This window comes from Lepidothrix coronata, unplaced genomic scaffold, assembly GCF_001604755.1.
Source record: "Lepidothrix coronata isolate B3197 unplaced genomic scaffold, Lepidothrix_coronata-1.0 Scaffold6, whole genome shotgun sequence".
Taxonomy (NCBI): domain Eukaryota; kingdom Metazoa; phylum Chordata; class Aves; order Passeriformes; family Pipridae; genus Lepidothrix; species Lepidothrix coronata.
The window spans coordinates 10618157-10634938 of NW_016690186.1; the positions used below are offsets into that span (position 1 = coordinate 10618157).

General features: G+C 41.2%; 1 protein-coding gene across 1 annotated transcript in view; it reads left to right on the top strand.

The window, feature by feature from the left end:
- EMILIN2 (elastin microfibril interfacer 2) overlaps positions 1-16453 on the top strand; it is a 31400-nt gene extending 14947 nt beyond the window's left edge. Inside the window, exons 4-8 of the mRNA XM_017831532.1 lie at positions 859-2793; positions 8800-9132; positions 9687-9725; positions 14503-14640; positions 15424-16453. Coding sequence (XP_017687021.1) covers positions 859-2793; positions 8800-9132; positions 9687-9725; positions 14503-14640; positions 15424-15761 — 2783 coding nt within the window. The 3' untranslated portion in view covers positions 15762-16453. The remainder of the gene's footprint in view (positions 1-858; positions 2794-8799; positions 9133-9686; positions 9726-14502; positions 14641-15423) is intronic.
- Positions 16454-16782: the final 329 nt, after the last annotated feature.

The following is a 16782-nucleotide window of genomic DNA, read 5'->3' on the forward strand; positions in this document are numbered from 1 at the left end:
TTCCACATGTGTCTTCTGTGTAGTGGAATGTATTGAATGACTTAAAACATGCTTTCAAACTAGTCCTATAGATTATACACCTGCTTTAAAAATAACCTTTTAAAATAATTTTTAGCCCACCTAAAACATTATTTCCAGAAGATGATAATAAAACATTCTCTTCTAGAGAATAAAAAATTACTAAATAAAAAATTACTTTGACTTTTCCTGAAGTTTATCCTTTCTTGACGTCTGATAATATTTCTTTTTTTGTTGTTGTTCTGGATTTTCTGCAATTGTCACACATTTTGCCTGAAACCGAACATCCAGAATTGCATATGAAGCAAGTGTGGTAGCTGGAGTACCTTGCAGAACCCCATCTCATAATCTTATATATGGGATGTATATTTGGACCCCAGTTCAGTAAAATACTGGAGCAAAAATCCATTTCAGGCAAATAAATGGCTGGCTGCCACTGAAGTTTTCAGTGGGAATTCGGGAGCAAATTTATTGTTATAGGAGATGCAGCGGTTCCAAGGTGATTGTGTTGTGATGTGTATGGATCTATAATGGTCTGTTATATATACTATAGCTTAGATTCATTGCTGAACAAGAAGGGCAGTTCTGCTTGCCAGTTTATTTATTGCCCTCGTATCTTGACAGGAGTCGGTCAATGTGCTAAAACTTTTTAGTTTGGAGGGGTTTTGATAATGTGTTAATTATAAACTACTGAAAACAAGAACAGAAAAGGCAACAAGCATTCTGCAAATTAAATCATTATTTGGTTTTAAAGAAAAGTGAAATTAACCACAGCTGATTAAAGCAAGTGACAGTGGGAATGTTTACATCCAGAGCTTGTCTGTTATTTCTGTGAAACAGATGCAGAACCAACGGAAGTGCCAGAGGCTCCAGCATATGAGAAGAGAATGCAGTTTCTTGAGGATGAATTGTTTAGACTTACACGATCTGTGATTGAACTTCAGTCCTCTGTGGCAGGTGTGAATGAAAACCTGAAGTTGACTGTACAAGAAGATGCTAGTAAGATGTTGGTCACTTGGCTGAACAACCTTTACGACCGCCCAGAGCCTGACAGTGCGGTTAGTGGTGAAACAGATGCTATTCATCTGCCTGGACTCCACAACAATAAAGATCAAAAAGACCCTTTTATTGATTTTGAAATGGAAGATATAAAGTCTGAGCTAGCTGAGGTCAAAGAAGCCTTGAAGGTGAGGAATGATGAGCTGGAGGAACTGAATGGAAAAGTAAAAGGCTATGAAGGACAATTAAAACAACTGCAGGAGGCAGCACAAGGACCTACAATAACAATGCCCAGTGACAATATTTATCAGGAGTATATAGACTCAAAATTTGAGTCCCTCAGACAAGAAATAATGGAAGGATTTGAAAAGAAAATGTCAGATCTGAAGAACTCCTGTGAATACAAACTACAGGATATTCAGCAGCAGTGTGATGACAATGAAAATAACTGTGTAGGGATAATTGATGTTATAAAAGGAAAAGAGAATGATTTGAGGAAAGAAATAAATACTCTCCGAACTCAGATTCCATCAAACGACTCCCGTTGTTGCAATGAGGGTGAGAGAAATGACTTTGACCAAAAGATAAAAGATTTAGATAAGAAGATTGACAGAGTTGCAGAAGCCCATAGGATCTTGAATGTCAGAATAGATAATGAAATCATTCGATTGTCAACTCCAGATCTAGAAGACATGTTTGGCGAGAGGTTGGAGGAGCTTGATGCGAGGATGAATATTACAGAACGAAATGCTGAAGAACACTGCTTTTACGTTGAGGAAACTCTCCGCGGTGCTATAGCTGCTGAGGTAGATGAACTGAGAGACTTGTTTGACCAAAAGCTGCGGGCACTAGAGGTCAGGCTGGGTGGCACTATTTTAGAGATCGCTAATACCACGGACCCGGATGGAATGTTTATGAACCCTGGGCCCATCTTGCCCAGTGACGCAGGATTTGCAAATGAGCAATTTACAGCAGAGATTGATTTCCTGAAGAACAAACTACTGTCATTTGAACAGCTCTGTGGACAGAAATGTCAGTCTGCACCACAAGGTATGGAGGACCTTCAGAAACTGATAGAAAACTGTAACGACAAGTACAGTCACTTGCTTTTGAAAACAGAGAATAACTCTGTTCTTCTGCAGTCTCTAAATAGCTCTCTTAATGAGAAACTCAACTTAATTAAGGGTAACCAACGTGACATTCAGAAAATGCAAAGAGACGTACGTGTATTCCGGTATAATCTAAATGTCATCGATAAAGATATGAAAAATCTTCAAGATGGCTTGAGTAGCTGCAAGGAGCAGCTTCTGGGTGTCAATTCCACATGTAGAAAAACGCAACGAGGTGTCTTCCGAAAAATTGATCAAATGCAGAGGACATTTGCAAATCAAACTGCTCATCCCAGTGAGAGTTGCTGTGGTGAAGTGAAAGAGAGGCTAGAACAGTTGAATGACCATGTCCTGAATGATCTTAGCAAGTGCAAAGAAAAGACACAAGGTATCCAGGCGGGCGTTTCGGATGTTGAGAGCAGAGTCTCACATGTTGAAAAAGCTTGCGGCAAGCTCGACTCTGTCTCAGATAGCTTGCAGAGGATAAAAGAAGGTCTGAATAAACACGTGAGCAGCTTATGGAACTGCATCCATGAAATGAATGGAACTATAGCATCTCATTCCACAGATATTTCTGGCCTCAAAAATTCTGTCCAACAGTTTCATAGTCAGGTCTCCAAAATCACCACAGGCATTGAAGATGTGCTGAAATCTCAGTCTGACACAAGTAAGTTTATTCCTTTTTTTTTCCCATTTTTTTGTTTGTTTGTCTTTCAATTGGCTTTCCTTTCTGAAACTTTTATAAAGGAGCTAAACAAGGGAGGGAAAACTTAATATTACACAATTACTACTTTGTTTTTACAGTGACTCTAATTTTGGCTCTTTGCTCTAGAACACCACAGAGTACTTTGAGTGCTTTTAAAAGTATCCTCCAAAAAAGCCAAAACCCAAAAAAGAAGTCTTACATGCTTTTATGTTTACTTTGAGACAGAATAAAGAGAGTGGGAAAAGTAGTATTTTTGATTCGTGCGTTTAAAGTAATGATTGTCTGTGGCTCTTATTGCAGTTAATTTGATTTAATTTTTTTTCTTTTTTTGTTTTATGCTGTTGTGTGAGATTATTCTGCATGCCTCAGGAAAAATTGAAAAGTAAATGGAGAAAATCAAGTCAGAGTAATTCAAATTTATTTTGATAATACATATTATCCCCGGATTTTCTCAGTTGTGTTCTTAGCATGAGTTAATGATTATAATTCAGCACCAACTCTTTGATCTAGAACTTTCATAAACAAGCTCTGGCATATCTTGGCATGGCAATATAAGAATTCTTCTTCATAACTCTCACAGAAGTTTGCATTCCCACAAGGTAGTTGGCAATAGTTGGCAGACCCCAGCTGGCACTGTTTTCACACCTCAGCCACTTCTGTTGGTAGTGCAACATGTTAGTACAAATCTACCTCCGCAGGTGGTTTAAAGTTTGCATTAGAGCAGATGAGAAGCAGGGGCACATTCCCTTTGGCTCAAAATACCGTGAAATGGTAACCTCAGCATGCTGGTGAACCTTGCCATGAAGGTTTAGGGACCTTGACAAAAGCCGCTCTGTTCCCTCTGCAGTTCTTGCTCCAAATTTTAGCAATGGGTTGTTTTGCTGAGAGAGTCAAAGTTTACAGAAGGAAGCTGAGTTCCTGTTTCTGCTAGCATGACACAAAAACATAAGAATTGGAGGCTGCTTTGAAACTGCACTCCTCAGCTGGTTGATGCTTCTGGTTTTAATTTTGTACATGTATGAGATAAATAAGAGGCAAATTTCTCTGACTGGCCTAAAATTAGGAGAGGTGCTGAGGGAAGAGCCTGTGGGCTGTTGCAGCTGATGGTGGTTGGGAGAGATTAAATGCAAGACTGTGAGCACTTGTCCTTGAATGGACAAGTCGTGCTTCATGAAGGGTCTGAAACTAATTTCTTTAGGGAAAACTATTCTTCTCACTCCAAGGCAGAGACTTGAAAGCCTATAATAGATGTGTTTCTTTTGTTGAATTGTTTAAAACCAAATGTATTGCAGTACTTGATGCAAAAATCCTTCTGAGGTGAGAAGTTTTGTGTGAAATTTTAAAAAAATACATTTCTCTTCCTTTAAAGGAAGAAGTGAAAAGGAATGAAGAGGGTCCATAATTTTCAGATAATTCTTTTCGTGTCATCTTGACTTAAATTCAACAGGATTAGGACCTTTACTCCTAGATCTTGCAAATCCCCATTAAAATGGAGTATGATGTATCTGTGTAATCCTGTTTCTCATCCATGTTGCCCAAAATTAATTTGCACTGGGGAACGACACTGGAGAAAGGTCCAAGATACACACAGTAATCTTTCTTCTGCTCTTTAAAGCAGATGTTCAAGTGACCTTGCGGGTTGCATTTTTCAGCCCCTATTACAGTGTATTAAAGCTTCAGCACACCTGACTTTCCATAAAATAATGCTGCTTTAGGGCAGACCTCTCCATCTACCATTGGATGCTAAAAGTCTATGGAAGGATGCTGCTGCTGGATCTGGGGTGCAGGCACTCTGAGCATCCCTTGCTGCTATGGAGTGCCTCTGGCCTCTGAAGGATTTGTGAAGCACACATTTCAGTTCCCAAATGTTTCCAATTATAATAACACTATCTGGCACAGCAGTCTAAGTAAGTTTTGAAAGCTGGAGTTGCAGAAACATTTTGGCAGAAGAGCCTTTTTTGGAAGTGATTTGGGAACGCTGTAACGTGAGTTGGGGTATGGCTTAAACTATTTTTACATCTGTGATCTGCAGCATTGTCTCTGATACCAACGTTATTTGAAAGGAAGACTGACAGTCCTGGACTTGGATCAGTGTAGAATTTCTTATGCACAATTTGCCAGCATATTGTAGCATTCAAATGATGTCATTTGACTTCAGAAGGGCCGAAACAGAATCCAATTGTTACTAATAAAGTTGTTGAGGGCAGTAGGGCAAGGATATATTGCAAGGAATAGAATATAAAATCTCATCAAGCAGTGAAAGCCCAGCACACTGTAAACCTGAGCAAAGTCAAATGACAGTGATCTTAGGAATATGGCTATGTTTTCTTCCAAATGTTTTTATTAAGGGGTTTCAAGTGCCTCAATCCAAACTAACAAGCCAGTGAATGATTGTACATCAGATATGAGCCCAGGGGCCAGAAATGTATTTAATTTGTTATAATTCCTGGTGAAGGTAGTGCAATGTCCTGCCTCACACAAGGCGGTGGTCTGCTCTAAGCATTTAGGGGACCATGCATGACATGCTCTCCTAGGTAGTATGATCCTGTAGCTTTTCATCCACACTAAATGGCGGCTGCCCCCCGCTCCCTATTTCGTAGGGTAAGTTGTTCTCATTGCACTCTGTGCCTCTCTGTGAGTACGTTTGCTCTTCAAATGGCACGAAACTGAAAGCCGTGTTAAAGTCAGTGGTCTCTTTTAATTACTGCCTATTCATATATGTCCATGAAGTTTTCCAGGGATCAAAGTGTGGTCTTGCAGCCAGATACCATGCTGGGAGTGCAGTTTGCTTTGGTTACGGTTATTTGACCTGAACTGCAATTCCTACGGTAATTGTCTCTGTAGCAGGGTTTTGAAAGCAACAGCAAAATGTTGTCTGATGAAGTTATGGTCTAAGAAACCAAATGTGTGCTTTGCATTACAGCATCAATAAAAGGCAACATAAAAATCTTAATGGTGCAGTGTGAATAGTCATAGTCATAATAGTCAATTCCTCTGGGCTCCCTGTGAGCTTGTGCAAAATGCTGCTTCCCGGCGTAATTGTAAAATCCCCTTGGTATCTATAAGAAAATTCACATGAGGCCTTTTTGGCTTCTTGTGGGTGCAGTGACAGATTCCTTTACTCATTAGTTTGCTTTATACACTTTGTTTCTGTGTGTTTAGGGGACCGAGGAGAGCATGATCAGAGCAGAATGATACTCTAGAAACAAATGCATCCCCAAAGGTCCGCCCACCTCATGCATCCAGGTTGCTGCTCATTGTCCTTCCCAGCAAATAATTCCTCCTTCAGTGAAGTAACTTGCAGATTAAAGCTGACTGTCTGAACAAACTGAAGGAAGAGGAGAACAAAAGCAGTCTTATTTTCAACCAAGGAGGAAAATCTTTCCTTCGGTTTTTAGTTGTGGATGAGCATCTGAGAGAAGATGCTGGTATGTGATATGGTAACCACATTGTCACTCACAACAGTGATGACAGCCAGAGCAGCAAGGCCGTCTCTGCTGAGGACAGTGTTAGTGTTCCTAGCTGTGGAATGATCTCAGCTCTATCCTTTGCATTCCTAGACAAATGAGAAGATGATGAGGAAGATTCTGTTTCATGTGCTGCTCAGCAAAGTTAAAGCAGGTCCAGCTAGATTCCCCCCAGCCTTCATCAAGGGTTCATTTTCTCATTGCCTTGTGAATTGACAATGTGTGTTATGGAATTCAGTGTCAGAATAGGTTGACTCCAATGTTACCATCTTTATCTAGTGATTTATTGGTACTTTGTCTTGCTATGATGCATCTCAGTAGAAGAGGCCAAAAGGTTGGCAAAGGTGGCAGACCGGATTACTCTCAACTCGCACATATCTGATTACTTCTACTTTAAGTTGAGCTTTAGGCAGGTGATTCTGGATTTAGTTTTACGGAGATGGGATAGTTCTGGGTATTGCGGTATTGATGTTGTGTGCAAGGAGGCAGTTTGCTCAGGATATGGGATTTCAGCTGTTGATTGTTATTTAAAGGTCTAGAAAAACAAACATATAAATGTATACATTTTCCCAGTGTAATTTCAAATAATTGTCTTAATAAAGCTCAGTATAACTGACTCAAGAAATGACAAGTACATGCATCCCAAGTATTTTGTCAGTTTGTGTTTTGAGTGAGGTTAATCTGAAGATCTTAGTTGAAGGTCTAAATTAATGCTGCTGTGGACAGAAGTTGTCTCTACTAAGTTAATAATTCTGTTAAACAATTCGCTTTGATACTTAAAGGCTTTTTTTTTGAAAAAAATTCCAAGATTTTTTTAATCTTGGGATTTTTCTGAAAATAATTTTAACCTGTATGAAGTGAACATTGCACTCTTTAGGCCTCTGCCTTGTGAACAGTTATCAAGAGAGCTTTAGCCCAGCTTTGTGGTGCACTGCCTGTGTAAGTTTCAATTCTCATGACAGTGAAAGTCAGCCAGCAAAGCTCAGGGAGATTTATTTCCAGCAGCCATATCGAGCAAATGAATGCAGGTGGTGCGAGACTATGACTTCAGACATCCTCCCAGAACTCTGGAAGGCTTATGTGGACTTCTCATGAGACTGAAAACAAGAAATGGGATTCACAAGGGTAAAGTGCAGGTGCTGAGTAGTCACAAAACAGCATGTGGTTGCGATGACACTGTCCAAACCCCAGCCATGCGTCTTGGACAATCCCTGCATGACTTGGTTGTAAGCTCTTGCCCCAAGGAGCAGTGTAAGGCCCTCCTGGGGTCCCCAGCTGCACAGCAGAGCCAGGGGAAGCCCCACACCAAATCTGCTTCTAGGCACAGCCAGGTGGTTTAACCTTAGCCACTGATGAATTTACCCAGGCTGATTTTGGACTGTGCTGAATTGAAGTGCTTCACTGTGACCACTGAGACCTCAGAGAGGTGGTCTCCACTGTGGACCATGGCAAGCATCTCTGACGTGTTTCTGACACGTCAGAGTCTGATAAGTTTCATCAGATGAATTTGCAATGGGGTTTTTTTCCACAGAAACTCACATTGCTCCCTGCACCTAACCAGAGTAACCTATGCTGAAGTTTAATTTAGCATGAAATTCTAATTATTCTATATAAAAGCTGTCATTGCATCTGCTGAAATCTACACATTTGTAGATTTCTGTTCTTAGTGTAGATGTAATTCACCTTTATTCTTGGGAGGACATTTCAGCCTTAAATGTCATCTAGGACTTCATTTTTATGAATGTCATAATTCCTGTAAAGGGCTTAGATACACCAGACACAAATGTAGCCATGTCAGTGCTGTTCAACCCTGATGTCATATGAGCTGGCTGCCCTAGTGGAAAAGTCTTTTAATGGTATCTCTTCACTTTAAACAATAAAGAGTTTTCTGGTAGATTATATCCTAGGGTTCTGCCTTCATTGTCAGAAAATATTAGTAATGGAAGCACTTAGAATTTAAAGTTCATTGCTTTTTAAAGTAAGGAAAAAAAGTCTCATAAGCTGTGCTCATTACTGATTTTTTTTTTGCTGTGGATAATTTTCTTTATGGTCATGCTGAAGAGTCAGCCTTGTGCTAGGAGTTATGTGAGTACAGAGTTGCAGAGTACGCAGTGGGTGTGAGGGGTTGAGCAGAACTGAAGTGAAAGTAGATAGAGAGAGAGAGAGCACGCAGTGGAGATGAAGGTACTGGTGGGAGTAGGTGCAGAAAGTCAAAACTGGTCTAGTGGTTGAATGAATGTTCATGGGTTATTCGACTGCTGCTTGTCCTGTCCCCAGACTGTCCTTTCCTTGTGTCACACAGGCTGGTAAAGAGGGCAGTCTATAGTACTGCAAGAGTGGAATGGAGTTTTGCCAGTGCAGTCTTGGGTCTGAGGGAACAGGTGGCCTCCAACCGAGCCCTGTTTTGTTTTAAAGTGTTTATTTTACAAAACTATGCCATTTTATTTACTGTTTTAGGCAAATAAATTTGTATCTTTCCTCCTCTTCCATCATTTCAAAGGGCGAGCAGAAGTACCATGGCAGCCATTGCCACCAAGGCCACCCGTGCAGCCCCATCCTGGCATATCCCTGCTGCCATCAAGGCCAAGGATACAACCCCCTCGACACAGGACCCCACTCCAGCCACCACAGCTGAGACCTCCTCCACGCCCAGTGCTGCCAGGGTCAGGAGTTGTGCCACTTCTGCCTGGAACAACCGGGATCATCTTGGAGACTGGAGAGGCAGGGCCTCCTGGCACAGTTTTGATGTCAGGAAGAGGACGGCTTAGAAGTGCGGATGGTCAGGCTGGTCAAAGTACCATGCCCATTGCTGAAGGGTATGCTGGAGCACCAGGTGAGAGAACCAAACTGGTAGTGAATCACTCCCAGCTAAGTGCGATGGACATGCCAAGTCTGGCTAGAGAAGTGACACTGAGATCTGTTGTGCTTTACCAGCCACTTTTACCTTCCTTACTGTTGAGAATGGGTTTACAGCAGAGATGATTTGTGAATGGGCCTTTGCAGCCTGCAGCTGGCTATAGAAGTAGGAGAAACACATTCAGTGCCAGTTTTGTTGCTTTTCCAAGGCTGCACAAAGCATGAGGTCAACAGAACTGATGTAAAATCCCTGGTAACTACAGCAGTCTTTGCCACTAGGGAAACTTAAATTATTTTTTTCTTTCCATAATGCTTGCAGTGGATTTAGTACATTGAAGTAATAACTTGGTTTTCTTTGCCATGACCACCCCAGTTTAATGATAATTGAGCATTTCATAAGGGGTGCTGTTTGGTAGCTATTTGGGTAGGTTGCTGTTCAGTAACCAAGGATCTTTTCAGAAGACTGCAGTGATATTGGTCATAATGAACTCTGCTATGTACTGAGTCACACATACTACTTCTCCTTTGTAGGATATCCAAAGTCGTCTCCTCCTACCACGGACTCACAAGGTAAGGTGTTGTTTCCTAGAAATTCTTCACACAGGTGTTTAATGTTTATTTCAGTCCCTGGAAAGTCATGGTTGAAAGAAAAAAGTGCTGATTTTTAGTATTTAAGTTTAGCATTGAGGAAAATCTGACTGATTTTTGCTATATGTACGCATCAAAGCAGAACCTGCATACTTTACAAATATGGGGCGGGGGAGAAGGGGGTTAGGTTTTGAAAAATAATTCATCTTGGGTTCTTGTTACTTTCAGTGTGTTTTTTAAATACAAAGGGTTTGTAGTTTCTAACAAATGTTAGTACAGACCTTTTTATTTGCCTTTTAAATGAGAAAATAAAGATATATTTCTGCCGATTTTAATATTTCTTTAATAAGATATGGATAAGGCCAAGACTAAGATCTTGAAGAACTGTAAATGCCTTAGCGTAGTACATGAGTTGATTCTCCTCTTGGGAAAGTTTCTGGCTTTGTTAGAATCACCAAGGCTTGTGTTCCTGACTACAGTGAAAGCAAAAGTGCTGTCCACTGACAGCCACAGATTAAAGGATTCAAAACACAGTTTTCTTGGTTTGGTAGGGTGTTTTTTATTTTTTATAATTGTTAATATTGCAATTCATTTATAGATTTGTATGACATGCTAGTTGGCCTTGATAAATATGTTGATTAGATGCTGCCAGCCCTGCAATTTCATACTTAAGATATTATCAAACCCTGGGGAATGGTATCCTCGATCAAAGTGAATATTTCCACACCCTCTTCAGAAAGAATGATTTCATCTAAATTTGTTTGAGGAAATATGGGAAATAGATGGAAATAAAACATAAGGGCTTTATGGAATCCAAAATCCTACCCTTGGGACTTAGTTTGATGGCCATAACAAAATCACAAAAACACGTTGTAAAGACTGGTCTGGGGACTGACAAAAAAAGAGTTGTAAAGAGTTCACACTGTAATTCTGATATTTATACATTCTAATTAAAAATCCATCAAGCCTTAAAGCAATGTTTTTGCATTTGGGGATTGGTGGTAAGAACAAGCAGCAATAGATGAGGTTTCTGGAAGAGGATAAGAAGTAAAGAAACATTAATTTATCTTGATACCAGCAAAGCAAATATAGATGTCTAGATTTCTGTGATAAATGGATTTCCTGGGGGTTTTCTTCCACTTTGTACAATTTATTGCAGTTTATAGACAGCAATATTTTAATAAGTGTATGCTAAAACTGTGTGAAACAGTAGCTGGTGAGGCAGGCAGTGCACCCGTCTGCTGCTTGGTGGAACATGTTGGTGGAACAGTTATCACCCTGGCATCCAGAGAGAGGTGGGCTTCGCCGAGGAGTTCCTTTTCCTGATCCGTGTCCCTGAAGACCTATCTAAATATAAGATATACCTGCTGATCTGTCCTTTAGCTTCCCCCCAAGTGCCTTGCAAACCTTAATGGCAGGTACAGTCAGAAAACAGAGAGGTAAGAATGGTGCAAAGAGCTGTTAGACTTCTGTGGAGTTGGAGCATTTACATCCACTATCCCTGATCTGGCCTTACAGCTGGATAGATGGGCCAAGACCAATGGCATGAGGTTCAACAAGACCAAGTGCTGAGTCCTACACTTTGACCGCAGCGAGAGACTCTGGAGAAAAGTTTGTGTCTTCATAACACAAGGAGGTGTCATCCCCATCAGAAACACTGTGACTTAGCAGAGCAGTTTCACTGAGCACTGGCTCATGGAAATCAGTGTGATGCTGTGCTGCATGGCCATACCATAAGCAGAAAAAATGTTCCTGTAAATGAGACATTAGGGTCAAACTGAAGTATTAAAAAATAAAAAAGTGAATCTGACAAATCCTCCCTACTTGCACCATGTTCAAAGGAAATCAAAAGTGCCTGCTGGTGAATTAAATACTTGTGGTCTTTCTTCTGTGTAGGTCCTTGAACAATCTTCATTCCAGTTGCTGAGCAATTGTCAGCAGCACCATCACACTGTTATTTTTTTCTCCTTTCACCTTGATGGCAAATGCCTATGCTGTGTGCTGTTTTGTTTTGCTTAATATTTTTTATTTCTTTTCTGTCCTTCTGGCTCTTGGGCTCTGTGGGAGGCATGAACTGTGCTGGGAAGTCAAAAGAGAGGTGGAGAACCAGAATTACAACTAGCAGATGGGTGGAAGTAGATGTAACCTAATAAGGGCCACCCATGCATCTTTTGTAGTTCTTTGACTTCCCAGAACGCATTATGTAGCTTAGATTGTCAAGAACAGACATACCTACTCCTTCTTATTTATCTATATATATAGAAAGATACAGATATATCTATCTCAAGTGAAACCTTCTTGAATGCATCTGAAGTAAAAAGAGTTTTTTCTGCCCCTAGAAGCTGTAAAACTGGGGTTGAATCTTTTGTGAAACTTTCTGTCTGCCTACCAGTTTCCTCATCAGAGCTGTGCCTGTGGTTCACCGCTTTTAAATGTTTTAAAATTTTTCTTTCTGGTGTTAATACTTCCACAACACTGACTGCTTAAGTGAAAGTAGTTTTCAAGCCTGGACCTTGCCTAGAGAAGCTGAACTTTGATCTTTGCATGAAGGAAAGTGTTTTCAAGGGGTGACATGTAAGAGAGGGTGGTACATCCCTCTGTAAAGTTCCGCAAAACACTGCTGAGCTGTTTGTAGGAATTGTGAAAGCTTTGAACAGGCACAACTCCAGCTGGAAGCAGTGAGGAGGGTAAGAGAGCACAGATACCGTGTGTCTTCATTGCTCCTCCTTATATTGACCCCTGAACTGACCTATAGGATATTTAGACAGTTTTAAGATTTCCACTTTGAATAGATACATATAGTGTGCTAAACCAGTCTGCAGATCTAAAACAATTTCAGCAGCATAGCAGAAAATAGTTATTTCTAACAACTGTTCTAGCAATTAGTAAGGAAAATCTTGAAGGAAGTTGTGGCAAACCGGGACAGGAGTCACTCCCTTATTCAGATGACAGCAATCCGAACAGGACTATAGTTGCTCCAAAGGCAGAGGGCAATGTTTATGGGCAGGCAGCATATACTTGTGCAGTGTGACTGCAGGGGAGAGAAACCATTTGAGTGAGCCAGTAAGAAGTAAGTTGAGGTGTGTTTTCAGTTGATTTGAGTCCTGGGGTAAGCATATACATAGAGATGCTTTCTGTAAGTAGTGTGGTGTTAAGGTGGTGGAATTCTACAGAAGCTGCTTAAGTAAGTAAACTTCCAGCAATTAATGTTGGTCCTTTCAAATAACCTCATCTTAGCTTACGGGGCACCTGCAGGCACACTGGCAGGCAAGGGTAAGGAAAAAGGGCTTCTGTCTGTTTTCTGAACATGAGACAAAATGCTGAATGAGATTTCTAAAGATACAGGAGGCAGCTGGTTACCAGCCCCCAAGGGAAATCAAGGTAGTTATTTGCCAATTCTGAATTTGCAGGCATGTCTTCCTCTTGCCTTCCCCTCCCACTCCCCCATGCTGAGTTATTCAGAAAAAAAGTGGATAGGATAGCATATCTACATTTTAGGAAAAGTTTTGACACCTTTAAACTTCAATTTTTAAGTGCTATAATCTGGATTAGATTGGATATTAGGAAAAGCCTTTTCACCCAGAGGGTGGTTGAGCACTGGAACGGGCTCCCCAGGGAAGTGGTCACAGCATGAAGCCTATCAGAGTTTAAGAAGGGTTTGGACAACACTCTCAGGAACACAGTGTGATTCTTGGAGCTGTCCTGTGCAGGACCAGGGGTTGAACAGGTCTCTTTCAATTCAGGATATTCTATGATTCAATGAATTGAGTACTTGTTGCTGATGGGCATCTCTGCTTAAGAGGGAGAGGGGAAAGGCAAACATTTATTTTATGGGAGGCAGAAGGAGCAGGGTGAAGCAGCAACCGTGGAGAACTTTAAGGTCATTTGTTTTTTACCTAATTGCCTGAACAAAGCAACAAGAGTTGACTACTTCTAGCAGTGTGTACTGCCTTAGGGGAAATGTTTAAAGGGAAGGTAACTAAAATGGGACTAATAAGTGGTTGAGTATTAAGTATTTTCGCATTAAGTCAGTCTGTTAAAAGTAAAAATTTGTCTTAATTGTCCAAATTGTATTTCATCCAGCCTAGTCTAACAGCAGTGTTTAGCTAGGAAGCAGATAGCCACTATAAAATGCCTAAGTGTCTGTTTGATCTGCTGAGAAAAGGAAAAAAAATTGTGAAGTGAAAATTCACCCAAAAGGGAAGTGCCAGAGTGAGAGAATAGCCTCTTTGCATTAATACTGAAATGTTATATATTCTTATATCTCTTTTCACTACCCTTTGGCTGAGAAGGTAGGAGATCTAAGCTGTGTGTAGCTTCTCAGCATGACCAGGAAAGCTGGCGTGAGCTAAACACCTTTAGCACTCCTGTTGCCGTTGTGATAGTGACAGAGAGTGGAGATGTTGAAGGGCAACCTCAGTCCTGAAGAAGGACTTTGGCAGAAGCATTGTAGAATTGAAATGTGGCAAGATTTCCACTGCCAGCATTTAGAAACCATGTACTATTTTCTTAAAAGAAAAAAAAAAAAAAGACTGTGGCCAACACAGGAACTTTATGGTGCTCAGTAAATTTTATGGTGAGACACCTGGGACCTGGGCCAGCAATACGTATTCTGCTAATTCTGGCATCCCTCAATTGACAGGATTAGTCTAAGGGGAGTTATGTGCAGGAACAGAGACATTGGATTATAAACCATCACAGGGAAAAGGCTGTGTTGTCATCCTGATGTGATTCTCACTCAAGTTGTTACTCATTTTAGGACCTGCTGCTGCTGCTGCGCCCTCTCTGGTGTCGTTTTCTGCTGGGCTCACACAGAAGCCTTTCTCCAGTGATGCTGGCGTGGTTCACTTTAACAAAGTGCTTGTGAATGACGGGGACTATTATAACCCCAATACAGGTAATAGCCAAAGAATATGGACCCATAGAGATGATAGACTGGCAGTAGCATGGGTTTCCAGGGTTTGAGGTTATCTCAGGTCTTGCTGGCACATTGAACAACAAAATAAGTCCATTTAAACCAGACACACCGGGGTAAAAGCCTCCTGTGGATGTGGACAGACATACACTTTGCCATGGCTGGTTTTCCACAACTGCCCAGTACTACTGAGGCCCCAGCTCACCACTCTGTCTTCTCTGGCAGCACAACTGATTGTGCTACTCACCCCACCACAGGCCAGCTGAGCCCAGGTAGCAGAGGTGAGATTCCTTCCTAACCCTTACTTACTAATCCTGATTTCACCGCAGCTTAGCCAGCTGGGTCACCCAGAGGAGAGGTGGGAGGGGGGTGTCTCACACTGCCTCTCCAATGGCCATCCCTGCAGGCTGCCTCCTTCTCAAGCAGGCTGTCATGTCATTTGAGGGTGTTAGGTGGGCCTCAACCTACTGGGGACTTGCACAGCATCCAGCTGTGCACACCTTCATCCAGCTCCAAGTCATGAGAGCTGCTTAGGCCAGGACGTTTTTGAATGTTGACAAGACCTGGTCATGTCCTGGAGGACAGGTGGGCTCTAACACAAAAGCAGCGCTCCTTTGTCTTCGTGACTGTTGTCAGTTGATCTAGGCCGACCTTGTGCAGTTACCTGTACGTAGCTACCCATGTAGCTTTATGTTTGTCATCGTGCTTAGAGAGGTCAGGTGTCCCCATTTTGAATAACTCTGAAAAGCCGTCTCTCTTCTGCAGGCATTTTCACATCACCATATGAAGGGCGCTACCTGATCACTGCCGTGCTGGCCCCAGAGAGAGATGAGTATGTAGAAGCAGTGCTATCCGTCTCCAATGCAAGTGTGGCTCAGCTCCACACAGCTGGGTACAGAAGGGAACTGTTGGAGTATCACAAACCCTACTCGGGGAAACGGACCTGTGGTGGTCCTGGGACGTTCCACCTTGTTCTTCACCTCAAAGCAGGAGATGAAGTAAACATTGTTGTAACGGGAGGCAAACTGGCCTACACAGACTCTGATGAAATGTACTCCACATTTAGTGGAGTTCTCCTTTATCCTTCTATTTCTCATGTTTAGGTTTATCTTGAACAGGAAAGAAGGGTAAGATACTCAGAAGAAATTAAGTGTAATAAAGTTCAAAGCTTTAATATATTCAGTTTATATATTTGATTTCAGTGATGGGTTTATAGTCTATACAGAGAACTTTTCCTTGTCCTTTGTTTCCTGAGGGAGCTACAAAAGACATGTTTCTGTAGCTAAATGAACTCCTTCCCAAGCCCTTGACCTGTACAAGAGGAACAACTGTTTAAAAGGTACATTCTCAATAGACACTTCTCCACTGTGCTCTTGCTGTTCCCTGTTAAATTGTCTTTGCCATCTTCTCCCTAGTTTTTCAAATTGTCCCTAGTATATAAGAGTTTACATCTTTGCTTAAGTTTACAGTTCCGGTCAGGTATTTTCATGTTTTCAGTAAAGCAGGGCCAAGAAAGAGAAGTTGTAGCGGATGTGATTGATGACTTTTTATTCCTTGTGTTACTGAATCACGTGTGTTTGCATAATCAATTTGTGCAGTGCAATTGCTGACCATGGTGCAAAACAAAATGATACTCATCTGCATTGGTTTTCTTTTTTCCTCTAAGGGCCAAACGCAGTGCTAGGAGGCAAGCTGAGTGACTCCTCAGCTTTCCACTGGGCAGATGTGAGCATAAGGTGCAGTTGGTACTACTGAAAGGTTCAGAACAGCTACTATCCATTTATAGAGTAAAAAAGAGGATCAGTTAAACATGATGCTCTTGGGATTAAAGCTTGCTGCTGGAAATTAATTAAACAGGTCAGAAAAATCAGAATTATCTTTGCTTAGGTAGGAAAATGGTAATTTTGAAAAGTTTAAAAAAATTTACAAAGTTTGTTTCTGGCACTCCTAAAGTACTTGTATTAAGAGGGAAGTTTTTGTCTTTGGTGCAAATCAGAGGAAAAATCATTGATAAAGGAAAACTGTCTTAGTCATTACTGTCAAATGCAGAAACCAACCATGTGCAGCCTCCTTCGCATTGGTGAAGTTTGTTTTAACACTCAGCATCTGTTTATGTGGATGAAA